Consider the following 27,537-nt stretch of genomic DNA (forward strand, 5'->3'; position numbering starts at 1 on the left):
AGTAAAATGCAATCTATTTTATTGGTTAATTATATACAGGAGATTCTTGATATTCACAGTAACATTAAACAAGTTACCTCCACAAAGAGCAAGAGTAAAAACAAAAATGACAGTCCACTGTAAACAAAACTAGAAATCCTGTTGGATTTGGTGGGACTGGCTCCAGACAAACTGAAAAGGCACTCGAAGAAAAACAATAAAACCAGCTGATGAACACAGCCCGGATGCTTTGTGCACTTCTTCCAAGATGACAAATCCAGAGGCACAGCGTGTGGAGACCAAACATCAGGGTACAAAGAGAGGCAGGACATCACATTCCAAGCATGCTACACGTGTGTTGACAGAAGAACTTAATTCACTCAAGTCTCGTAATCGTTAAGAGTCCTCACCTCCCTCCAAGCACTACGTAATGCGAGTTCAGTGTTATCAGGACAAGAAAGGCTGGGACTACACAAAAGCAGCCAGAAGTCCCGGCAGGGAGGCCAGGCTTTGCTCAGAGTCAAAGCGACTGGGGCCCAGAACGCGGCAGCTGGTGACATCTGGTGGACCGTGGGAGGCTGGGACACAGGGAGGTAAGGTGGCTCCTCTGGATTGTCAACACTGAACCAAGAGATGGCTCGGCCAAAGCTGGCAGGGAGACATGACTGGAAACGGCCCTTTCCCAGTTGGGCCTCGCTGCATCGGTGAGCTCGGAAGCAGAGAGGAAACCCTCCATCTTCCCTCCTGAACCCCATCCCCTTCACACCTCCCCTTGCGCCCCTCTCCCCAAAGCCCAGCCTGAGCCCCCATTTCTAACTCAGGTGCTCAAACCACCCTCCTTACAGCCTGCTGGAAGGTACCTGGGGCGCTCCCTGGACACCTGGGAGACTTCTGCACAGGGCCCCGCTCCCCAGGGGACCGCGGCTAGCTCAGCGTCACCTCCCTCTCTGCACAAAGCCGTGCGCCCTCTCCTGTGCGTGGGTGGCCAGGAGACCTTTGAAGACAGAGATACTCATCCTGAGGGGGGCAAACAATTTCAAGGGCACAGATGCTACGCGTAGAATGAGGCAGAAAAGCTAACGAGAACCAAATTTATATTGCAAAAGCCACAGCTGTTGCCTAATCTCCAAGTCATCCGTCTCCGATCACTAGAATCAGAGAATTCAAGTCTGGTCACTTGAATACAAGGACAGGTGGCTAAAAGGTGACAGCAAGATCAGGCCAAGCAGAGGTTCTACTTTAGAGAAAGACACAGCAAGAGGTATATGAAGTAACTACTGTCATCACTCAAAGCCACTTGTGACTATAACCAGCCATCCCTGTCCTGTAGTGGCAACAATTCCAGCTCGTTTGGGAGAAACCGATCGGAGCGGTGTTGGCAACGTCAGCTCTGAACTGCTTCAGGGATCGAGCGCCTTTCAAAACATAAATCACCATCTCCAGCACTTCACTGCTTCAAGTCTGTGACAAGCACTACGGTTTCCTCACAGCTCGTCTCCTCTTCACAAAGATCAGCTCTCCTCACCCAGCCACCGCTGACGGTGCGGCTAGTACCATCTCCGCAGGAAAAACCGCTACTGCGCGTGCCCAGATACTTCCACCTCGGAAGGATTCCCTGTTCTCACGGCACATCCCAGTCTGAATGTCGTGGCTGTTTTTCAGCGCCCTTCTGAAAATCCCACCATCTTCCCTTTCTGCCAGTTACTGGCACAAACTGGGCATCCTGGGCAGAACGAAGACTCCAGCTTTGCGCCGTACCCTGCACAGCATTCCCTAGAACAAGAAGCAGTTTAATAACAAAGCGCTAAACCAGAACTGCTCCCTGGAAAACCCAAAGCGCGCTCTGGGCACCAGGCGTGCAGGGAGCTGGTGTTGCCTGGGTCACAGCCTGTCTTGACGGTGAAACGTGTAGAGCTCACAGCACCGCATGGGAAGTTCTTTACTGTACTACAACACTTGTCCACCACCGGCACGGGTAACTCTTGCACCTCCAAGCTAACAAGGTCACAGCATGATTATTAAGACAAAAAGGAGTCATCTGGGTCAGCAATTCTTCTTAATCATCCCAAGCTACTCCAAATTTCACCTGAGGAGAAACCAAGGCCTGCTGTAGTCCTATCTTTTCTTTCTTCTTTTCCCCACATCTCTCCTTTACAGGACCACGGCTGTTTAATTTCCTTCATCTCAATCAAGGAACAGAATCAGACATTTTAGCCCTTAGTGTCGTGAAATCATTATTTAGCTCTTGCCTCATTTACAGAGCTGGTTTAAGTAAACCAAAAGTCTTGCTCTAGATCCATCCAGGTGCAATTCAACACGAAGCAAACGCGGGTTCAATGGTTTCTGTAATATCTTTTTGTCCTGTGAATACACAATTGTTGTCCTGTGCCTACTCCGTATATTTCCATGATTGGGAAGTGAAAGCAGCCAAACCCAAACGCTACCACCTGAAGATGAGTAAAGCTGCTGGATACATCAGATTAACAACGCTCATCCTACTCTGATGGGCTTGGAGGGCAGGCTCGGCCAGAGCCCCTGAAGCACAGGGGTCGCAGACTCATGTCAAAGTTCTCCCTTGCCAGCACACACCTGAGCATGCCTGATGTGCAGCACCAAGTCTTCCTCGGAGGCTGAGTCCTTCTGCAACAGAAGGCATCGTTGGCCCCAAAAGCCACAATGCCTGGGAGATCTCCTCCCCTGGCATCGTGTACATATTGAAAAAAAAGTAAAATTAAAGTAGCTGTTCACACACGTAGGCTCCATCGGCAACTTTGATCTTTACCTACTGTTCGTAAAACCCTCACAGATAAGCATTTACAATTTAAAAATAAAATGGTTTTGTTTTGTTTAAAGAATAATTTCTACATTTCTGTCAGCCAACTAATTTCAATCACGGCATAATCTAAGAATAAAGCAAATCCTAGCCAAGAATGGCTACCACGGGACCCCCAAGAGTCAACCCTGCTGCCAGCCTGCAGCAGGGGGGAGCAGCATACCCCAGCTCCTCACATCTCTACGCCCCAGCTAGGAACTTGTGGTGAACTCCAGTTGATTTTCTTTATATTGTTTCTCTCTCAGCTTAGGAATGATCCAGTCCTTGTGATGGCTGCGCTTGAAGAGAGCAGTGGGGCAGAGAGGCTTCTGGGCGGCATCCAGCGTTAATGGCAGTGCTCCGTGATATCCACAACAACCGCCTTTTTCCAGCTGAAGAAGAAATAGCCCGTCCCTGCCCCTGCCGCCACAGCTATGCAGAGGTACCCGTTGTACGTCATGAAGATCAGCATGAGGAAATAACTGACCACGACTTGAATGATGTGCAGCACAGTCTGCAGGAGGTGAGGGAAGCTCAGCATCTGCTGTCTGAGAAGACAAAAGCCAAAGAACAGTCAGCATCCATGAGACACAGACGGGAAAACGCACATCCCTAAAAAGAAAACTTGGCTCTCAGGCTGACGGGATGCCAAGGTGGGGATGAAACGGCAGAGAAAATAACAAAGCAGGCTGGACCCAGACTTCTGCGTGCATCTGTCACTTGTAACTGTCTTGTTCCCCACAGGGCTGACTGCTAACAAAGACAGCATGGCACTTCTGGGAGGATAAATCTTTTAGCTGAGAAATAGACTTCTGCAAGCTTATTTTACCCCCACATTCAATAAGCAGAAGGGCATCTTTTCTGAGTAGAGGCTTTGACTGCCTGTTAACAGAAGGATCCTAAGTATTTTCTGTCATGGTCGCTGGCTATGACACCCAAATTCCGTTCCTGGGAACTCCCCAAATGTGTTCGTTACTGCTCTGTGTAAAAAAAACAAAACAAGCTTATCTGACTCCTTGCTGCTTTCCTCCTTTTGCCCCCCATCCTAAAAGGTGGCCAAGTGGCTCAAGCAGAGTGTCCTCCAGTGTCAAGCAGCGTCCCGCTCTGGAGTCAGTATACTTCGCAGAGGTAACACTGGCTGCATTACGTGTTTTCTGTTGCATTTCTCGCCTTTGTCAGCAGCTGAAGAAACTTGTCTTAGAATGAAGTGAAATTCTTACCCAACAGTTTTGTGTGTCTCCATCAAGATAGTGCCATTGGGACCTGGCACTGGCATGGAGTTGTAGCGAATGCTGACTTGGGATTTACGGAGCAGACACTCTCGAGCAATCTTAAGGCCTTCATAAAACATGGCCAGGAAGAAGACAGCCACAAAAGCACCAGCCATTTCTGACAAAAGAGGAAACGGTATTGTATCTGTGCAACAAAAGACGTTTGCTTCAAAACACGTCAGAAGAGACACTGCGTGACTCAACAACCTGTCACGCTGCACAGGCTCCGCCTGGGCACTGCGCGCACACAGCTACAGAGGGCAAACGTGAATGTCATCCATGCGCTAATTCGAATTTCACCCATGAAGTGAAACCAGCAACCACTTTTGCTGATAAGCCCAGTCAAATTCTCGAACTATACAAACACCTCCCTTTTCTTTCACCACACAGATGCCATTTTAAACACCCAATGCAGTGTGCCTGCATATTTTTGGCATAAATAGCAAGTTAATTCCTGAAACATTAATCAATTGCGAACTTTTTGTTCAGATTGGACAAGACAGTTTTACTAACCTCCAGGAGTATTGATTATAAGTCCAGAAAACAGCAATGGCACATTCTCATAGCTGAACTGGAAAGTCATTGCCTGCCCAAAACACAAAGAACATCAAGATGAGCCTGAATAGCTCAGCCCGAGATGGAGCTCCCAACAAGATTTAGCAAAGGTTGTTGCATTATTATGAGAACTTAGATCATTTCAGTTGGCTACCAGACAGACTCGAAGAAACTCTTCAGTGAATGTAGTGTAATGCACGCAAGCGAGACATGGCTAAAGATGCTTCGGGTTCCAGTTCCAGGCGACAGCTCTTAGGCAGTGCCCTGGGCAAAAGGCACTGTCCTTCACAGTACCTGGAACAGAAAAGTGCCTTCTCCTTGCTTTTGGAGCTCCTTTTCTCCTCAGCGTCAGCAGCAGTCAGGGACCGGGGATGTCTCTGTGGAGCTCATCCTTGGGTCTGCAGGACTACACGTGGGCTGGGGTCCCGGGCACTTTCTTCTCCCCACCTTGACCTGATATGAGCTCATACAGATAAGGGCTTGTATAGCTCAATCCTCTGGTCCCGTCCTGCACCGTGCCAGCAGACTATTGTCTCCCTACAGAACTTCCTAATATCCTTTGGCAAACAGAGGCCTAAATACAGGCACAACAAGGAGTATTACACATAAAGCAGGACAACAGCTTGTCCTGGGTGAAAATAAGGGCTCCTGAGCCTGCAGAGTGAATGCTGTGGGAAGGGGAGACATCAGTGATCCTCTGGCCAGCTGAAGTTCATAAAATTATAGAATTATAGAATCTTCACGGTTGGAAAGGACCTTTGAGATCATCGAGTCCATACATACACACACAAAAAAACCCCTACAATCTCTGTCACCAGAGCGTGCCCTCAAGTGCCAAATCTACACGTTTCCTAAATACCTCTAGGGATGGTGACTCAACCCCCTCCCCGGGCAGGCTGTTCCAGTGCCTGACCACTCTTTCAGTAAAGTAATTCTTCCTAATATTTAATCTAATATCTAATCTTCCCGTCCAGGTAAATACGTTGAGGTTTAGCATGTCTTGACCGCAGCTGCATACAGGCTTTTCACATGTAAAGTGCTCACTAAGCTAGAGGAATGCCTCTTTGAACTCCCCTCATTGCTTAATTAAGGTTATTTGCTGAAGAGCAAAATTATGATTAATTTCAGCATCCATAAGAATCAGCAAACATTCATTAACCCCAGAGCAGAAATTACTATAAAACATCTTTTAGAGAGTACTTACATTTCTTTAATGAATTTAACATTTTTACATTTCAAACAAAAACCGCACAAACCAAAGAGCGTTGCAGCCTAGTTCCACGAACCACAGCTGAAACTGAGCCTGTTATTTGGTGCAAGTGAGGAATTGGAATACACATACATTAAAATGTGTTCAGTCTATTATCTAAGATGCTGTACCTATTTATTTCCTTCCCTGACAGCTTTATGTGCAATGTTAATTCAAAATCTTGTGCAATGAGTCACAGTTTTCAGTTGAAGGGTAAGGCAGGGTCCTGTAACTACCCATCAGAGGTAAGAGCAGTTGACGCTTCTAAAGAAACGGCATGTATATGGAAAGTAACGTATCAGAGAATCCAAAACTTAGCTGTTAGATTACATGAAGAACTTCACAAGGACATCAGTGACAATGCTGGACTGCAAGTTTCACCAGCGCTACTGGGCTTTGTATGGGGCCATGCTCACAAAGGGGAAGGCTGTTCTAGTCCTCTCTTCTCATGCTACGATACTGTTTGCAATATAAGTAGATGCAGCGATGCTTAGTTCCTTCTTCGGGGCACAGAGCTGGCAGGCAAACTTTAATTGAAGGTTTGCAAAATATACTCCTGAGCATATTCTCATTTGAAATGGAAATGCACACTCTCTCCCCTCCTTTCAAAGTTTAACCATAGAGAGTCACGTTTTAATAATCTGAAACTCATGCCAAAAGCATTCAGAAAAGGGAGAAAAAGCTGAAAAAATCCTTAGAACTGGCTACACACAAACACAGATCCTAGAGTCATCTCCATGGAACCTCTGGCCAGGATTTCTGCAAAGTTTCAGTGATGCCAGCATACACAAGTCTGAACTGGTTTAAATCAAAGTTAGCGAGAGCAGCAAGATTCAGGACCAACACAGCCTTAACACCAACGTGGCAAAGAGCCCTGGTAGCACTTTCCTCCCCAAACCAAGTGCGGATTTAAAGTTCAAGAGGAAAAGGGGACAGAGGTTGGTGACCTGCAGGTCAGCACAACCCATCATAATAGTGTTCAATCTTCTCAGTGCCGGTTAAAGCTTTTGCTAACACTAACAGCCCTGGAGAACTCCATCCATCTCCATTTCTTGCAGGTAAATGCTTACTTTGCATTTCTGCGCCTGTAGCTGGCTACAGAACAGACACCAGGCTGGCTGGCAGAAAAGTTTTTGCGAGAAAAGACCATTTTGCAAAAGGATCTCCAGCTCTGGAATACACGTTCTGTTGTGTATCACCTCATGCCACTCCTTCATCCCAGAAGAGCCACAATGGGGTCTATGTTTTAAATTAATTGATTCGTGCCTTCTAAAGCTAACTTTGACTTCTGATTCTCAAGAGCCTAGTCTCTAAGACGATAAGTCACTCTGAGCCACAGACATGGAAATGCTCTCTGTTTAATTATGACTTTTCCACTTACCATCATCATGTCAGATCCGTGACCATGGCCTGGGGCTGCCGTTGAGTGTTGATGTTCAGGAGGATGCGTGGGTGGCAACATGGAGCTGTTCATGTGGTGATCGTGAGACATCTTTACTACAGAGATATTCAAAAAGGCACGTAGAAAAGTGTGACCCTGAAAAACAAAAAAAAAACATAATAAGAACTTTTCTAAACAGAATCTGGTCTCTCTGCTGTTACTGCAAAAGAAAATACCCTAAGTCACCACGAACTACTGCCTCTGGATAAACTTCTGGAGCATCCTCACGGTCCTGCACTCTGACTACAGACTACGCACAGCAAAGCACGCAGGACAATTTAAAGGAGGTGTGTCCCTCTGAGCTTTACATCATCCTATTGCCTGCACCATCCTAAACATTCTTGCCAGAAAGGCAGCCTAATCTGATTGAGGGAGCACATGGGAACAAGTGCTCAGCATAAAGGAACACTTCTTATCTGTAAGAGGAAAAGTCTCTCCTCAATTGCAGTCATGCAAGAGGCAAAATTATCTCAATCCCCACTTTAAATTGCATATACTAAAGGATCAGTTTACAATATTTCTCTTAATTGACAGTTATGGATTTTATTGGGAACATGTTTAACAAAGAAATTATGTTAGGTGGTACAAGACCTATTACCAGGCAAAGGTCTGCAATAGCCACAGGCAATCCAATTTCATTTCCATGAGCTTTACATTGTCACATCTCCCCTCTAATCACATTGCGCACAATGAGAGAAACAGTCAAAAGGCTGCCAGTCCAAACCTCTAATCTGGTTACTGCACATCGGGTATGTCTGGACACGCTACGTTAAAAATAAAAATACACCTCGCGGTTAGATGTGGACAAGGCTTCTGCGCTCTGCACCCCAGCATGACTTGGGATGGAACCTGGGACAGTTTCTGGTGTGAAATGAAAGGTCACCAGGTGGAAAGAGCAACAGGAGAGAAAACAACCAGTCAATCCTGAAACGAGAGTATCTGTCAGCGTGACAGAGCCAGGCAAAGGCAACCCTAGCACAGGCCAGGTGAGATAAGTAAGTAGAGACAATGCTGTACTAGACCCTGTCTGGAATACTGTGCACCCTCCCCGTCTATCCAGCACTCAAGTAAAACCAAGTGAAATAAAAAACAAAGTACAGACAGTTTATCAAATTAAAACTTAAAAAAAAAAAAAAAAGAAAAAAGAGAGGAGATGTAAATCCTTCCAGATAAATCATCAGGAGTGTTTAAAACTGGGAAAAAAGAGCTTTTTAAGCTAAAAGACAATACAGTGTTTGAAGGGTTAGGTATGAATATATTTAGACTGGAAAAGGGAAATGAAACTCTGGAAGAAGTTTCTAAACTGAAAGCAGCTCTACCAAACAAAACGCGAAATGGCAACCAGCTGGTGGTGGAGCTGGTTCAGTTTCTGACAGTGACCTTATGACACAGCTGTGCAGGAGTCAGCGGTGGCCCAGGACAGGACTGCCAGTGCATCAGTGACAGGGGGTGACCTCAAAAGCATGTAGAGTTAAATTAAAAAGAGCAATGAGGGAAGTCTGAGATTTGGGGAAGGTAAGGAAACAAGTCAGCAGTGCTGGGAAAGAACTCAAGAGAAAGAATTAATACACCCTGCAAACACTAAAATTAAATAATGCAGGTAAGCATGTGCACGCGCCCAAGACAGCTGGTGTAAGCTACACCAGCAATACACAGCTCAGGTATTTTCTGCATCTCTGTGCAAGTTTGTAGCTGATCTCCTATTGCGTTAGACAACTTCACAGTAACTCCTCTGGAAAGTTGTCTTGTAATATAATCTAATGGCACTGGCTAAAAGCAGAAGGTATTCCTGGTCCATATTGCTGCTAATATTTTTTAGCTCACTCCACCCTCAATTTGTGCTTAAATATTAAGACCAGAAAAACAGCTCAGAAAAATGTCCAGGGGGAAGAAAAAAAGAGAGATACTAATGCAGGAAGCAGCTCACCTGACACAGAAAAGCTTTCCCAAAAGATATCTGCAGGACAAATGGTGTGATTTTCATACAGCATAGCTTTGGTTATACTGTTCCAGAGATTAAATGTTCAAGCGCTACAACTGAAGTCCCAAAATACAAACACTTGGGAAAGGAATCCTCTGCCAAGACACACAAACTTCAAATCATCTTTAGCAGCAGGGAAGGAAGAAGAACAGCCAAAGTGCTTTACACCACGGGATCAAAGCAGGAGGAAAGAAGTAACATCAGAACTTCCCCTCTCCCCCAGCCAAAGTCTTGTCTCCTCCCTCTTCTTCTTTCAGTTGACTGATACATTGCTTTTGCTTTGGATGCAACATTCTCGCTAGTGACTACTGTCCGATTTGAGTATTTCTTCATTTTAGGATTTCATGCTCACGCCAAGCTCTGCAGGTTCCAACACTCTCCACAGAAGCCCTGTCCGTTTACCAGATGAAAAACTCCCTTCATGGTTGTGTTGTCTCCAACTTTTCACTAATTTACCATCACCAGTCTTCAGAAAGGGAGAAAGAGGGGACGTGTTCTCTAGGTATTCACAGTGTGTTAACAAACAGGCTCGGGCATTCACAAGTAGCTGCATGTGGATGGGCAGCGTCTTGGCACAGGTTACAAAGGCCACGCTTGATGCTGACCTGTGCAGCTCCTTCCCGCCCTGCTACACTCATGCTCCAACACCAAATCCACCCCCCTGCTGCGGTTACCCAACACTGAAAGGCATTTTACAAGATCCTGAAAAGGATGGGATATTAAGTAGCACAAGAGGAAATAACGCAGACTGAGCCACGTCAGCTGTCTTTTGTGTTCCTGAAGGTAACCAACACGTGGATGAATTTCTGTTTAAAAATAAATCACATCCAGTGGAACACCCCAGTACAATCAGTCTCTGAGTTACAACTTAGGAGGTCTCTCCCTGTGCTTTGGGGTAAAAAACACTATCTAGGGCACCAGCAGCCAAAGGTTAATGGCTGCGTAATATTTCAAGCTGCAAATCTCTGGTTTGCTTTCACCAACTCTTAAGAGTCAAACTGACTGCCACAGGGCTGCATGTACCACAAAAAGAAGGGCGCTGTTTATAACAAGTCTGACTCCATACCTGGAGGAAAAAAATCCGCACACGCAAGTTTCCATTATCACAATTTCTTTAAATAGGTTTAGTCTTGTACAAACTCAGGACTTCAACAGCAGGTATTTTTGTCTGAATGGGTAACTTGACCTCTCGACTGCTGCCCGCTCCACATGTTTGCACAGAAAGAAAGAGAGGCATTGGAGTGATTCTTGAGCATACGCTGGAGAGGGGCACTGGAACAGGCTGGCTGCAGCAGGCTCAGGTATTTTGAAGCATTTCCACACCTGAAGGGCACAGACCTGATAGTGCACCTGCCTGGATGCTGCACTGTTACCAGGGACACACACACACAAGGGTTTTCCTTTGTACTCCGCACCAGCCTACCACATAAGAAAGCAAACAGGGTGGGACAGGAGAGAGGAATGAGGAAATTCTCTCCAGGGCCTGTTTCTTTCCCTCTTGGTGCCCGTCATCCCAGGTCAGAGGAAACACCGCCTCCATTTCACAGCCCCTCAAGTTTTTAAGGAAAACAGCAAGACTGAGAGCTACACACAGGATTTCTCTTTTTTTAAGCCATCGTCCTGGAGCAGGACTGACCTCAGCACATAGGCAGGCTCTGTTCACCCAGAGGTTTCCATCCCTGTGCTGCAATGCCAGCTTGGCAGCTCAGCAAACCAAGCAGGTTCAGGGAGATGTGCAGCCAGCAGCAGGATCTGACAACAACAAACTGTTAGCTCAAGTTCAGGATTAGGACTTTCACCCTCTGCCAACATTTAACCAGTGCTGCCTCATCTCACACATACAAGGAAGCCACGTTTGCAATTCCAGGGCACAGAGAAGGGGAGGAAAGATAGGCGTCTTACACCAGTGCACAACAGAAACAACAGGTGAACGAGACGAACCTAGTGAGATGCCAACACAAAGCCATCTTCTCAAAGAGGTCTAAGCCATAAGACAAATGCCATTATACGTAACCTCCATAACAGTTTCCCACTCTATTGCTTCTGCCCTGGAAACAGTTAATCCACAATCCTGCCACTCCACAGTAAATCACCTAGTTTTTCCTATGGCAAACAGCCTTCCAGACATCCAAGGGAGATACACCTTTTAATGCAGAAACACAGGATATGCAGAAACAGGACAGTTTATGGGAAGGATCTGCCAAGCTCCCAGAAAGTACTTTACAAATCAGCTTGGTCTGAAACATAGTGTGCAAACAGACCTTCCTTAAAGTCACATTCAAAAGGAATGAAGCCCCTTTCCAAATCAAAAGTCTAACAGGATTAACAACGGAGCTCTAAATCAACGCCCATTACAGCAGTCAACTCTTCCCTTCAAAACAGTCCCTCATCTTTCCCATGCCAGCTCTGAAAAAGCAAGAAATAAATGTAATTCCCCTGGCTCTGCCTAAAGGGATTGGAGCCTTAAAAAACACCTCTTCAGTCTCCTTTACACTAGTTACTTGTTCAGCAGAGGCAGGGCTTGCGGCTGTGGCCCAGCACACAGCAGCAGCAACGCCAACCGTGCCGATGGGGCTGGCTCCTACGCAGGAGTCTGCAGACTCCTGTCTCAGCACAGCTGGGGTGATCCTTACCTAGGGTCTCTCCACCAACACCTCTGGTAGCACCAACAGTGTCAGGGGTCCCTCTCTTCTCCTGAACAAGAAATGAAAAAGATCTGATAAGATTTACTGAGAATTAAAATGAACACTCGCGAGAGAAATCCAAGGGAAAAAGATCAAAAATAGCAAGTTGGAAAGGCAAAGATCTCTTGCTTTGCACATCACGTACATCTCAGTCCTGCATGACACAAAGGAATGCCACTTATAAAACACATGAGAACAGGCAACCAAAAGTTATCGGCGCTCTACTTACAGCAGTCCAGCTGGCAGACTCTGAGCTTCACTGGCTCCGAGCTTGTGGTCTCAAGCCCAATCCTATTTTATTTTTTTTTTTAGAAGTGCTGTAAATGGAGGTGGGAGGGGAAGCAGGGAGTCTGCAGACACTACAGCACTGTTCACTGGCTCTAACTGTGGTCTCCACTGAATGGTCTGAGACTTAAGCACTGCTTCTAGTTTATTCAATTTCCTGGCAAACTTGACAACTTTAACCGCTTCCTTCCCGTATGGGTGGACTTGCTCTGACTCCTCCGGCACGCCAGGCTTAGCTCCAGAGCTGCTTAAGGGCACAGCTGAGGGACAGACTAATTCTACCTGTTCATGCTGTAGGAGTATCCAGCAACGGTGGCCAGAACCCTCCTGTGTCAAGCTACGCAGACACTTTAAAGATACAGGGAAAAAACTCATAATTTTTCAGTAATGTAACAGAATGCATTTTACAAACTGTTGTTCTCCAAGGCCAAAACTCCCCTCAGAGCTCTCCTGAACAGCTTCAGCAACCCCAGGCTGGGACTCAGACACACAAGGAGGGACTGTGCCGTGCCCAGCACCCAGTACACAGCCGTGTTTGACCCAGCACACCTCCTAATTGCACACCTCTGCTTTTGCTTTGCACAGCTCCTGAAGAAGGAGCTCTTAGTGCTATATTAAGAATTGAAGGCATGTTTGCAAGGTCACAGCAGAACTGTGTGGCTTGGCCTGGTACTGCTTCACCACCTTAAAGTCCCAACCGAAAGCCTGTACCAGAAATTTCAGGCTTCCTAAAAGCTCGACACAGTAGAAGAGGTTCAGATAAAGAGCAAGAAACAGAAGGGAACGGCTCAGGAGAGGAGCTCCTACACATTTTGAGGGTTAGGTTGTCAGGCTGCATTAGTCTGTATTTCCTGGGTTTTGTCCATGACCAGAGAAGCTTGCAAATTGACTCAAGCCAGATCAGCCGAGTCAAGCAGAAAAACACACACCGTGTGACAGAGGGCACATTCTCCCTCTCCACCTGTAAGTGGAAGGGCTACAGCTGAGCTATTCATACAGATGGGTTTCAGAAGCTTTTGAAGGAAGAAGACAGGTACTCTGGAGGATGTCCAGCTTGACGTGCCAGAGGGTGAAGTGCAGGAAGTAGGGAATGATGGGCAAAAAATGGGCTGAGCAGGGCTACAGACAACATCTTGTGTTCAGCTTCAAAGGGGGATGATGTCTGGGCAGACCGTGACATGCAGACATGGAAGCAGTCAGCAGGGATGTTCGAAAAGAGATGCAGCCAAGCTGGTAGCATGTAGAGAGCAGCTCTTTGGCAGCCACCATGCACAATACAAGCAGAAAAATGGGCTTTTAAAAATAATCTACAGGGCTGTTAGTTTTTCATCAGGGGAGAAAGCCACGCAAGAGAACGCATCCTGTGTCATCACCTCCATCCAGGATCCCAGGCTGGAACCATTACAGCATGGACGTGGATGGTGAACGTGATGGTAGAGGACATGGCATATCAGAAATGCTCCCTTGTTCATGAGCCATGCCCACGACTAAAGGTATTCATCCAGGCTGAGATAGACCCTTTCTTAAGGCGACCCTGACAAAACCCTAGAGGCAGGATATGAGGAGAAAGTGCAGCAAAGCCTCATGCCACCCATGCGGGAAGGTTTGGGGGTGAAGGATTACACCAGAGTTCAGTTCAGGTTCTCTGCAGCACAGCCAGATCACACGGCTGGGGCCAACAATCATGCTCTGCGAGTACATGCCCCTTCCTTGGTGCCTGGGGGAACTCACGGGGAGTCTGTGGGTCTCTGCAAAGATCACAGCAGAGCCCTGCCAAGTGGAGTCATTTTACTGTTTTCTCACACTTATTTGAGCTGCAAACCTCTATCCTTCAGGGCTCCTGGCTGCCACCACTTCCTTACTTTATGCTTATCAAATCAGTGTTTCTTTTCCACATTCCACGCTTGTACCAATGCATGCTTGTCCCACTCATTATAGAGCTGCTCTGTCCCCAAGAGACAGGCTGCACCCTCCTCACGTAACTATCGCATCGCACTCATGGGCATAGCAAAAAAAAAAACCAAACCCAAGTGGTCCAATTTCAGACTATGGATTCCAGTTGAGATGCTGGCTCACACAGGCTTCCTGGAGTTGCACAACGTTATTTGGTAGCTCAGCACAGTTATATACATTAATGAACTTTTAATTAAAATGAAGATGAAAAGAAGTTGATAAAGTATAAGCATTGGTTCAACCCTTAAGGTCCTGTCCTTTACTTTGAACCAAGGCAACGCTCAGCTATACAACTAAGGCAAAACTGGTCGCATTCACTCAACACAATCCCCGTTACTAGAGGAGGAGCCAGAGCTTTTCCTCTCAGCATGGCTACAATCACGTTCCTTTGATGGAGTTTATTTTCATAGCAAACTTGTCTGGTCACCTTCTGTTAGAGACCTTGCTTGATCTGCTTCCCTAGAAGGGGACGGTCATTCCTAATCTTCCAGCTTCTGCAGACTCCTCAGGAAATCCCTAAATCTTTGAACAAGAAAAAAAAAATAACTAAGGACAGACTGTTCTTTACAGGACAATGCACTGAACTTCATGAAGTGGAGCATCATGCCAGCCCATGTAATTACTAACGGGCCCAATGAAGTGAAAGGCAGCAGAAAACAATCCTGCAGAGCAAAAACCTTGGGCTATAAAACTGATAACATCAGAGCAAAGGCTAAGAAATGCTGGCCAGAGATGTGTACAGATGGAGAAAATAATGGTAAGTTAGGTAGGCTGAGCAACAGACTCCTCTCCAGACAAGCTTTTTGCTCAGGCATACTGAAACGCCAGGAGACGGAAAAGCAATAAATGAAGGATACTCCTGAGAAGCACGGCAAAACTGAGGAGTCCTTGCCAGCGTTTTCCTGGCTGTCACCTCATTTCTGCTAGAGAATCTGATGCTTACAGCCCAGGTTCAAGCACCTGGAATGCACACAAAGCTTTGCATTGAGATCCACGAGTGATCCTCTGCTGTCTCACAAAGGGTCCCAAACTCCATCAAGCTACAACCTGGCAGTTGGACTAGATGATTATTGCAGGTCCTTTCTAACTTAACTACCCTATCCCTATTCTGTTCTATCCTGTTCTTTTCTACAATGGCTCCTCCGCTTGTGCTGGCCACCTCTCAATGCTTGCCTCAGTAGAGCAAATAAGATTACTTCCACAATGACCACACTGAGGTGACAGAACCAATGCCATCGCTCCTTCGTTCGTCTCTCTTTCTCACAAATTCTAGGTCAGCAATGCAAGGTGGGGGGACTACATCAGCATAGGAATCAGTAGAAACTCCCCTCATCTACAAGAGAATCCTGGACATGTTCCCACACAGACTAGTGAACCTTAAATTTTCCTTTGAAAGAAGACCTGCAATCTTAGAGACCGATCCATGCCTCCAACTGTTGGGCCAAATCTTAGGGTCACCGCACACACGTGCTCTCCAGGCTGCCCCACTCTTGGCAGGACAGTAACACCATCTCTTCAGCACAGCAGCAACAAGCTGCTTCTTATCATCCCCTATACAGTGCTACAAGAGAAAACGTTTTTGAAGGTGTGCAATAGGCTCAGAATACAGCAGCGGGTACATCCAACTAGATCATTTTCATACCGTTGCAAATACAACACAGTCTTTGCCCTGACAAGTGCAAAACAACAGGAAGGGCGAGATACTGGGAAAGACACTGGAATTGGATCTGGCAGCTCCTGTGAACACCACAGGGTACCAGCTTGCAACACGCAGCCTCGTGCTCGTCTGTTTTGCAGACATTGCTGAATGCACATCTGTCACAGAAGAGTGGCTCAAGGGAGGTATTTTTGGGGGGCGGACAGATGCTGAAAGCTGTGACGAGGCTGAGGACAGTTGGTGAACTGTGCATGCGTGGCTCATCCACATGAAGGACAGCCAGGCAGGATACAGCAAACAAGTCTTAGAGAAACAGATGTCAGAAATAACATGAACTGAAGTATTCTATTACACCAGCAATTACACCTGCTACCATCCTGATAAAACACGAATACTTTCAACCTGAGTGAGCCCAAATTAACCTACAGTCCCCAGTGGGGGATCAAAGGATCTGAGCACATTCCACCCTTGGCCACCTTTGAGAACCCCAGATGGAGGGACTACTATAAGCTGAGCAAATCAAAAGTGCAGTTCAAGGAACAAAGCACAGCTCGCCTGGCCCAGAGCCGCCCACCTACTAACCAGAAGCAGGCAGCCAGGAACAGACATGTCAACTAAGGTGATTAGGATCTCTTCAAAGTTTGCCTGTTCGTCTCGGAGTGTCACAAAACTTTCCCCTTTTTCATGTTACTGCTCCAGCTCCAACAGAACAGCACCCACCTCCAGCCAGCTCTTCTTGCTGGGCACAGAAAACAAGGACATGCAAAGTGTCGTATCGGGTGCGAAAGCCAGAACAGATCAGTTCTGCAGCAGGCCTGTGACTTGTGCACACGGAAGAAGCGACTTTTCATGCTCAAGCCCATCACGAGCACAATTTCTTCCGTTCTGTACACGTGCAGTATTTCCCCCCTCCCTGTTTTCACTTCTCTATTTCTTCCACCACTAGCCTTCATTTGCTCTGCACTGTTTATTCTTCTCCTTTGTGTCTAGCCGGATGAGGCAGTTGTCCCCGCTTTCTGACACCCAAGAGCACAGACATTTCTGGAGAGCAGCAGAATTGAGGCATCTCAGAATATGCAAGACTTCAGTGAATGCCAGTCCCACAGCTCCCAAAGCAGAGAAGATGCCATACAAAAGCTGACTCAAGCACTCGTCTGGAGAGAAAAGAATGGCACTGGAGATTCCAAACTGACAGAGGATGCTACATTACAATTTCTTTATAAAACATCCAGGCTAAAGGACTCCTACAAAAGCATGTCAGGCACCAAAACTCCTTACAGCCAATGCCAGCGTGAATTCAGAGCTAGTACTAACAAGTTTTCATCAAAGGCAATTCCCAGAAGGCATCTACAGAAGAACCTCTTCAGCGCTCCCTGTGCACGTCAAAGACTTCTGAAGCAATTACGCCAGGACCGCAGTCTTGCAGGCCACTGTACCACAGCTTCATCCCTCTTCCTCACATCATCAAGGGTATGAGACAGAAACACAGTAATACGTACCCATGTCACAAAATACCCCGTATTCAGCATCCAGAGTGGAGAAACCTGAAGGCCCGCCCTTCCTCCCAGGGACCATGCTGTGTTTAAGCAGAGATAAGGCAGAATAGCTTAAATCCCAGTGGCTTAACAGGCCTTACTGGGACGCCAGAGGAGCTGAGCGCAGTCTGCTTACCATGCACAACATTCGGTCAGAAATCACGAGAGGACCCTCTCACTAAAAACCACCTAGCGCTCACTTGTCAGCTGAAGAAAGCTGCCTAGCCCTCCTTCTTACCGGTGGAAACAAACAGGACAACAGCAGGGAAGAGGAGACAGAAAAGAAGTGCCATGTGATCCATATTTTCCAAGATTACGTAACTTCTTGAATACATATACTTCCTCATCCTCGGCGGTGGTTTCTGCTGAAACGTTACACAACCAAGCACTGAACGGCGAGCAGGGAGATGGGATCCACACGGCCAGAGAGCAGGAAACATCCTGCTACCTCACCATATGCTGAGGAACAAGTGGGACAGAGTCCTGAGACTTGCAATACACTTCAAAAACTTTTTAATCTAAAAAAAAAAAAAATTAATATTTGGAACTGTATCTTGCAAGACATATTACACAACGCCTGCTTCCTTAGAAAACCAAGGGTTAGGGAAGAATTTCTCTTCCTATTTTACATGCCCTAAGCAAGAACAGCTTCTAGCATGCATTCTTCTACCTACAACAGATTTGGTTTTTAAATGAAAGGGAAGATGAAATCTTAAAATCAATAAAAAAACAACCTTCTGTGCACAAGATTCTCCATCATGCTCACTAATTCAGCAACCGGATCCCTGCAGGTTCACACCACCTGCAGCATTGGTATCTATATAAGAAGCCAGCTTGTCTCACGCAAAAAGGGCGTCTCTGCCCAGGGGGTAAGGAGTTGTATTATTGTTTGTGACCATTCAGTGCCCACATGCAGAAGCATTCGATCTATAAGGAACACCAGATGTAACAGGATGAGAGACAAGGTACTACTTGTGAGTTAATACCTGCTAAACCATTGCTATGTGGTTTGCTGAAGCGGGAAGGACACACACCAGGCTAAACAGCATGAACACCTCTGACCAGATTTATTCAAAATGATGCCTTCTAGCCTTAAGCCCTGTAAGATTCTAAAATAATCTCAGGAGACACAAAATGAAACCAGGAGTCAGCAAGTGCCTTCCCAAGTAGGCAGGCAAAAGTTTCCCCAGCTGCAAAAATGTCAATGTTACTCAATTCACCTAAAAGTGCATTACCTGGCCTTTAATACAGGTGCAAAATTACAGATGCTATCTAGCAACACCATAAATACCTTTGCCTCATGTAGATAAGACTAATGCCGAGGGTAATAAAATGGATGGCACCGGCTTATTACAGGCCTCATAAAAGGGAGCGTAAAGTCCATCAACGTAGATGATTCAGAAGACAGACAGAAAATTTCCAGATCTTACCCTACTTGCCCTTGTTCCACAAGTCACAGCAGAAGGGCTTGTGGTTAAGATTTTCGGTCACAAAGCCACACACAGAACCACCAGGAAGTTTAGGAGATCTCCTGAGACCATCTAGTCCAGCTTCCCTGCTCAAGCAGGTTGCCCAGTCGGCACCCTATTGCCCCCTGAGCATGACGACTGCTCATGCAGTCTGATAACCTGTACACGTCAAGGACTTATCAGTTCTTGCAGAGAGGGCGAGGAGCTGCTGTGCACTCTGGACAGCAAGGCCATCATTTCTGGACCCAGATACAGATCCTGTAGTTGAACTAAAAAGTTCCTGTTCTAGAACATCCTGAGAAACTTTTTGCAGAGAAATCTCCCCTCCGGTGAACTAGGGCAATGCCTGAGGCACTGCAGAGCAGTGGTAACAAAGACAGCTTTAAGTTAATGGGTCAGCTGATAACAACCTAGCCATTGACACAAACCTGCACACACAGAAAAGCAGCTCATTCTTCCCCTCCAGCTGTTTTTCAACATCATAACCAGACTTGGCCTGGAAAAGGCAACATTTGTACAAGTTCTGAATTGGCTTTCAGGTATGTTTTGAGAATCTGGACAAGAAGGAAACCATCCTCCATAACTCCTTATGAAGTTTTAGGAATCCATTCAACACATACGATATGAGATATACTGGTTTAAGCAATTCATATATGTTTTTCTGTCTCCAGTACTGCCACACACTCATCACAGGGAAACACCTTCATTATGTGTTAGCTTCCATCACATGTGAAATCTTCCTTGAGTAACAATCCCAGGAGCACACTTCACTCCTTTCTTTTCATACTTAAGTAGTTGTTTGTCTACAGTTACCCCTTAGACACTGTCCATGTGCAGACACAGCCCTGTAAGGAGCCACTCAACCACTCACCTCCCCCGGAGCTGTCACGTTCCAGCCTGTGCCAGACACTGCCGCAATAGCCACGCGTTGTTGATGTCAGCTCCTACGGGAATACACTGGGACTTCCAAGTCCTGCTCTGGCGTGTCAGGGTCACCTTTTAACAGAGGCTTTTCACTAAAGACCTCATAGTTCACAAGACCAACTTTTAGAAAAATCCTTGTTTTCTCTGCTTGCAGAAGGGAAATGAATGCGTGTTCATTTCACTTTGCATCACCAGGACTCTGCCTCAAAACAAAAGCTTGTTCTACCACAGCCAAGAATCCATTTCTTTTGTACTTCAATTGTTCAAAACACCTGTTGTTTTGAGAAGACTGAAGCTGTTTCTGAGCTAAATGCAAGGTGGAGCCTTGGTCATCATCAGCAAAATCCATTACACCGTGGTTTTAATTAAGCCCAGGAAGCCCATTCTGTTTCAGCAGAGGGGTAAGACCAAAATACACATCACCAGAGCCACTCTCCTACTCTTGCTCCATGATCTTGGATAAGAGCAAGAGGATGGAACATACAAATAGCTTCCAGGTAGTAACGCAAATACTTGTAAGAGTTCAGAGAATGAATTCACAGCCCTATTCCACAGAACAGAGCACCTCTACAGTTTCACTTCTGGAAATGCAAAAATACAATCCCACCTTCACTCTTTGTCAACTCAGCAAGGTAGAAGATCCGTGACACCAAGAAGAGGGAAAGGGCAATCAAATCAAGCCATTCTCTGGGAAGGAACTTGCCTTTGGAAGAGCCTTGGCCTCATGACACTGACAGGACTACCTCTAGGGCATGGAAAGCTAGAACAAATAGCAATCAACAATTTTTTTATTTTAATTATAAGTGACGATATACCACTCTGGGAAAAAGCTTCGAACACTGCCTTTTTCATCTTGCTTTCAAACCCTTGGACTGCCACAGAGCTGTCAATCCAAAGCAGAAATGATTCAGAGCTTAAAAAAGCTGAGTACTTACTACTGCAGAGATGGGGTTTCCACCTGCTGCCTCCAGGAGAGCAGTCTTCTCCAAACAGGCAACAAGTCTGAGACAGATCAAAGTTTCTAAACTTGCAGATAATGCTGACAAGCAGAACGCATATCATTATCTATATCAAAGGCTAATCATTAACTACTGCTTGGATTTATCTATGATCACTTTTACTCTGCTTTAAGCCTATTTACTGCCCGACCTGCAGCCTATTTCAAACCAGACCCATTACTTGCAATATGGTCAGTGGGAAATATTTATATTCAGCTTCTCCAAGCTGTGCAAAATGGGGGCAAGGGCTGAAGCAGCAGATGGATTTCTGCTACATTTTACTCGGGGTGAAACCATCCCTCACAAAATACTCACCATCCCTATTGTTACAGCCAAAGATTTCATATGACCCAAGATAAATATTTGTCTGTGCAACCCACTGAAGACATAAGCCAATCATGTTAGGACCAGACCAAGCACTGGGATGCTCATATGAAGTTCCACGTAATAGTGAAACTAATTCCTGAGTCTTCCTCACGAGATCTTTGCAAAAATGCAAAGAGATTTTAGAACTCCCTGGCCAGATTAAATGTGTTGCAGGGATGACTTTCAAACACATTACACAAAACACATTTCAAACTTTAATTTCTCTGTCAGAGAAATCAGTGTTTTGACTGCTTTTGGATACTGTCACAAAGCAAGCTTAGTTTCCTTTAGTATCTATCCCATAATGAAGAAATGCAATGTTTTCAAAGCTATAGGCCAGTTTTTAGGAGTTCAGGGGAGCAGTAAAAAATAACAACCCAGATATATCACAAATTGTGCAGAAATTCTTCACCAGTGTACAAAACCTGTCAGGGTACCTGGCTCTCTGACCTCTCCGATCAGGAAGCTGGTGTCAGCAATTGCTACAGAAGAAAAAATGTGATAAAGGAGAAAAAGCACAAGAAGTATAGCTGTCCTGTGCTCTGCAATACAAGTGTCCTTATTGTTGGGGCAGTGGTTTTGAGCGAGATCAAAAGCAAGAGCTGCACAAAAAGGAATCAATTGGCAAGCAGTGCACATGATCCTGCCATCGTGATGTACTGGAGGGTTTTACTTAAGGAGTTCAGCAAATTAAGGGAAGTCATGCTATTGCCAAAAGTTTTTTTTAAACTATTATGACTTAACAAAGAAGTAAAACCGTCATAATGAAGTGCATTAGGCATTACAGTCCATATAGCAGGATAACTTATAGACACTACTCTGTGTTTCTGCCTTGTATGGAGAGAGCAGCACAAAAATGGCTTTACAGGTAAAACCAAACCTGTCGCAGGAACATGAGGGCATCTGTAAAGCTCCCAACAGCCTTTCTTTTAAATTGTTTAGGCTTCAATTTGACAGTACCTGTAACATTTTCCTCCAGCATACTTTAGTCTCACCTGACACCACCTTAAACGTTAAGGCTCAGTACATCCTTGTGAGATGTCTTATCCCAAGTTAATGAAGGGCACCAAAGCCACTGGTAACTTGATTTGTATAATATTCTCCTGGCAGAGAACTCAGAAATCATGACTCACTCTCTTGTCAAATCCATTAGACCAGGAGCTCAGACAAACAAGGGAGCCATAAAAGAGGCAACTGAGAAAACCAGACCAACTCTGTGGGTTGCATTTCACTTCCACAGTATTCCAAGACAGGGTGTGCTCCTCAGGAGCTTGCGATTCTACTTCCCTTATTACTTTGATGTACAAGAGTTCACTTACCGTATCGGAAATGCGCATGGTATCTCACTGCCCTCCCATGGAGCGCTACACTGACAGCAGCCGTTGCGGTCACTTCCCGAGGGCTGGAGGAGAATGAACTGGGATGGCCTGCCTGCTGGGAGCACTGGCTTTGAGTCTGCTCCATGTTTGTTAGTTTTTCTTTCCCAAGTAAAGGATGCAAGCTTGAAAATGCAGTCAAGCTGTGACAATACGTTGTCAAGTCTCTTTAGTACAATGCTCTTCAGAGCAGGAAAAGTTAACTGAGGCAGTAACTGATTAATCGGACCCCTGGCTCGCAGTGCAGCCTCCATCCAGACACAACATGGAGGAACCCAGCCAGGAGCCGCGGGGAACTGCTGCGCTGCACAGTGGCCAGGCATGCAGCCCACTCTGGGGTGGCACCGAGCTGCTCCAGTTCTCCCAGACAGACCAAGTACATTCACCATTTGAAAGAAATCAGACAAGGAGCAGGTTGGGTCACAGGGATAAGTATCTCCGTCAGGAGGCTGAAGCCACATACCTTTAAAATAGCGGCTTTTCCAAGCTTACAAAAGAGCAGGCTGGCCAGCTGGCTAACAAGCTTCAGCTTGTAAACTCAGGAAGTCCACTGCATCTTGGAGGTGGCCTGAAAGTACTTTTTAAGCCTACAAATTATCTATAGCGTGAAAAAAGCCTGAAAGTGTATTTACCATACACACTCCTCCCAAGAAGAGACGAATTAAGTGTTTAAAAAAAAAAAAGCCAAGATGGTCAGGATTTCTTAGCCAGTCTAGCCAAAAGCTCAGCTAAATATATCACAAAGCTCATATTCCAAGCTCATGTGCCTTCATCAGAGGAATGAGATTTGAATCCTCGATAACTAATGAGCTGTGTCTCCATCAGAGTAATGAGATTTGAACTCTTGATAACTGATGAGCATGTGTGGGAAAAGAAGGCTTGGCTAAAGTGAAGCAGCACTCACAAAGTCTCAGGAGAGAACTTGCTGCACTTGCTGGTAGTTTCCTGGAGTTTCCTGCTGTATTCTTTTTCCAGTTTTCTCCCAGCTTCTCAGGCTTGATATCAGGATGTGCTGAACATCCAGTGAGAACAAAAGGTACTCAATCACTTACAACATTTTTGCCCATGATCTAGAACTACCATGGTCTGCTATATTAATTTAGATAAACATTAGAGTGAACAGATTCTATGTACGTACAACTTTTTAAACAGATTATAAATGATATTCACATCTGTGGTACAACAATGACTGTGGGATTTTCTAATATATATGTACAGAGCGAAAGAGCAAAAAGGAAATTTTAAAATACTTTCCACACAAGCAATTGTTCTATCTAGCAATCATGGTTGTTCAAGTGCCACTGGAAATCAACAGGACCCTTGCAGATATGAACTGGTGAGGGAGTGGGAAGAAATGACATGTGAAAGCTACGTTGGGAAGATGGCATTAAAGATCGTAGAAACAGAGAAGGACAAAAAGGAGGTATTTCATCACAGCCTCTTGCTTTTAGATTGGCTTCTAAACCAGAAAAGTCTCACTTCAGGACCAACAAATGAAAGGCTTTAGAAAGTTAATTTGTAATGCAGCAAAATAGGAGTTTAATTTGTTTAAAATAACTAGTCCTATTATTCTCTGCATTAGCAGATTCCAGCTTTCAGCTGAAAAAAAGGTTAATGAAGAAATCATTGGTCTTGAGTCCCCTGGGACTTGATTGGGAACATTTCCAGAAAATTAGATTGAAACAAAAGGCAATGGAGTAGATTAACTAAAATTGGATTTTCCAGAGAAAATCAACACAAACTAGATTGAGTCTTTTTCATCCTTCCCTAAGAAAAAATTGCCAAGACTCCCAGTGTTTCCTGGCAGGCTTTTGGAGAAGCTGACGCTGGCAGTCTGCTTCAGCTCAACTTCACAAAATTCTGATGCAGATTACTGCTAACTTTCAGGGTGACCTTCAGTCCAGTGTGGGGAAGGTAGGTCTGCAGAGGCAGGAAATTTTCCTTTTGAATAGAGGGGTCTTTATAGCAAATACAGAAACCAAAAAGGAAAGGAGAAAATATTACATTTTAGTTCAAATAACAAAAAGTTCTGTCTTCTCTCTGACCTCATGTCTGATTGGTAAACAAGACAGCTGAAAGGAAGCTCCTTGGGGCCCTGACTCAAAACTCACCGTGTGAATACGGTAGATCTTCACATCTATTTGTACTGGAAAACTGTTCAAGAACAGTATTCTCAACACCTTCCCTTCTCAAGCATTAAGCTTTTGTCTGGGGATAGAGCGTCTCACAAATCCAAAACTTGAAGTTACACTGTAAAGGGGTAAGTGGGAGAAGAATCCTCCCAAACCTCTTTTCTAAAAAGGAAAAAAAAAAAACAAAAACAAAAACCCCACAAACCTTGTTCCTGCACCACTGCAAGTCAGAGTAAGTAGCAGCAACTATACCTTTAAAACAAAAAAGCAAACATGCAAAAGTGACTTGAAAAGCTTACTGAATTCCTCCTCTCTACTGGCAGAAATTATTCCAATTCTCAGCCTAGTTAAAAAGCTGCTCTAGATTAGAAATCTGATATGAAATGAAAATAATTGTCTGTAACTTCCAACAAGCAGCACAATTACAGTAGAAAATTTCTCAGTTCTCAATACAAAGTTGTGTGGAAGCCTGCAACTCCTGCTGGTTTTATTCCTTTCAATCCTTTTTTTCTTTTTTTTTTTTTTTTTCTTCGGGGTGGTGGAGGGGGGAGAGGGGGAGTAGAAGATAAAACCTGCCTACTGCAAATATTTTTGTGTTCATAGCAAAAAGCATCACTTTAAGTTTGTATTGTGCAGCAGGACAGTCACAGGCAGCTTCACCAACACATCCACAGTTATGAAGCCAACATGCATTTAAACAGCAGTATTTGCAGATCATTTCTAGTGCCCCCCTTTTTAATGAAGGATGGGAAAAAGGTAATGAATAATCCAAAGCTTGATGAGAGCCTCAGGAAACATTACAACATAAATTATATAAATTGGGACCATTACATTGAATGCTAATTTACCCTATGAGATTGCATATTGTTAGTCATGAAAAATACTGCAAAAGCTTTATTTACCTCAGGCTCAAGCACAGGCAAGTTAAGATCAAACAGATTAAAAATAAATTTAATAAATACTTGCAAAGAGAGTTTAATCCACCTTTGCACAAAATGCCATGCTACTAAGCGTTCTGACGCTCGGAATTTGAGCACGAACGGGAAAAATTGGCCTACGACTGTGAACTCACGTGGAGCCAAAAGCTCACTGCAAACTCAACTGCAGAAGAGGGCTATGAACAAAGCTTAAATAAAAAAAATTAGAAGTGGCTAAGGCAGGGCTTAGACTTGATGCTGGCTGTACTGCTGCAGTACGTACTCCTACCAGCTACCTACCCATTACACCAACATTGAGACTTGCCAGTGCCAGGCAAGAGGTTGTTCACAGACAGGAATATTTGATTGTACCAGAATTGTTATGTTTCTGCTTCCAACAGTGCAAGTCAAACTTTATATTTAAAAAAAAAAAAAAAAGTTGGGTACAGACATAACATTACCTGTTCCTAAAAAAAAAACTAAATTCAAGTGCAACATGAGGACTCAGCCCCATAGGTTTTCACTGTTTAAAAACTGTATCTTGAGTGCTAACTTGATAGAAAAACAGAAGGAGGCAAGGCAAAAACTATCTCTTCATCTAAGGAACACAGGAACCACATCTCCCATTTGAAGTTCATGTCCACCTGCTATATCAAGGTAGGAACAGCCTGCTCCCACTAGAAATTCACATCAAATTATAGTGTAACTATTGTGTGTGTGCGTCCTTGTGGGGTTTTTTAAACAGAAACAAGGCTCTTGACCCTTTGCGGGTTTCATTCTAAAATAATCACACATTCTGCAATGAAAAAGCTACTTAGCACTTCCCTATGTCTTTTCCCTTTAGAATCAAAATGCCTGTTATTGCAACCGTGCTGTATTCTCATGGCAATAAACCCCCCAAATTACTGCAAATGCAGTGCTACAACTGACCTCGCAACTTCATGCTCAGACTTAACCATCTTAAAGGCAACTATTATTACAAATTTCCAATTGGTGCAAGAAAACATCCAAAGCCAGGAAATTATTCAACCCTTATTGCCATTTTGCTTCCCCCTGCACTGAGTTTTGCTGCATTTCAACATCATCCGTTTGTGAAGTGTTGAATTTAAAGACAAAGCCGTGGGCCTCACCAAGCACCTGGAGATACCAGCTTTTCAAGAGAAAAAAAAAACAAATAAGGCATATTTCTCAAGCTACGAGGCAACGGTGGAAAATTGCTTAACGAGGGCCAGCTCAGATGTTTGTAAAGCCAAGGAACTATTCTGGATGCTAAGAAGAAAGTGTTGTCACAGCAGTTGACACAGCAGTTGTCACCCCTCAGTGAGTTACAAGTATGAGAACTAAATCTGGAGGGTAACAGCGCCCGTGTGCCCGCCACCTCCCGCACCCCGGGTCCCAGGGTCGCTGCCCAGCCGCACAGGCCGAGCGATGAAACCACCCTCAGGCTAAGCCCAGCCACTCCCCGGGGACAGGCCGGTCACCGACTGCCGGCACCGACGGCGGGAGGCATTCAGGGCAAGAGCCGCACATGGCGGCGCCCGGCTGTCACCTTGGGCTCGCCAAGCCAGGCCGGCAGCTCCACCGGGACCCGCGACCCGGGGACCCGCAGGGTTCGGACAGGCCCCACCGAGGCCGCGGCCCACCGCTCCCCTAGGCCGCGGGCCAGCCCGGGGCTGTCCGCCCCCTCAGGCTCCCCCCGCCATGCCCCCACCGCTGACGGGTCGCTGACGAGCCGTCTCCCGCCGCCTCACGCCCGGCCCAGGCCCTGCGTCCCGCCGATGTCGCCCGGGGTCGGCGAGACCCCTGAGGGGACCGGGGGGGGGGGGGGGGGGGCGGGGGGCGCGAGATCACCCCGACCCCGGCACGTCACTCACCGCGCGACTGCCACGAGAACGCTCCGCTGCCCCCCCAAGCCCGCGCGGCAAGCCCCGCCCCCAGCAAGCCCCGCCCCCT

The 27,537-nt window shown here is 45.7% G+C and overlaps 1 protein-coding gene across 6 annotated transcripts; it reads right to left on the bottom strand.

Annotated features, from left to right (window-relative positions):
• Nucleotides 1–2: 2 nt before the first annotated feature.
• Nucleotides 3–27,517, bottom strand: SLC31A1 (solute carrier family 31 member 1). 6 transcript variants are annotated; one of them, XM_063353126.1, is made up of 6 exons: nucleotides 27,459–27,517; nucleotides 11,922–11,982; nucleotides 7,248–7,403; nucleotides 4,576–4,648; nucleotides 4,012–4,180; nucleotides 3–3,339 (listed from the first exon to the last, which is right to left on the bottom strand). In XM_063353126.1, the coding sequence occupies exons 3-6, from the start codon at nucleotides 7,356–7,358 to the stop codon at nucleotides 3,138–3,140; spliced, it is 555 nt and encodes a 184-aa protein (XP_063209196.1). In that variant the 5' UTR covers nucleotides 7,359–7,403; nucleotides 11,922–11,982; nucleotides 27,459–27,517; the 3' UTR covers nucleotides 3–3,137. The 6 variants fall into 6 exon arrangements, with proteins under 6 accessions (XP_063209196.1, XP_063209197.1, XP_063209194.1 ...); XM_063353127.1 differs by lacking the exon at nucleotides 27,459–27,517 and adding an exon at nucleotides 20,731–20,792; XM_063353124.1 differs by lacking the exon at nucleotides 27,459–27,517 and adding an exon at nucleotides 12,202–12,983.
• Nucleotides 27,518–27,537: the final 20 nt, after the last annotated feature.

The sequence above is a fragment of the Chroicocephalus ridibundus genome, chromosome 15 (assembly GCF_963924245.1).
Source record: "Chroicocephalus ridibundus chromosome 15, bChrRid1.1, whole genome shotgun sequence".
Lineage (NCBI taxonomy): Eukaryota > Metazoa > Chordata > Aves > Charadriiformes > Laridae > Chroicocephalus > Chroicocephalus ridibundus.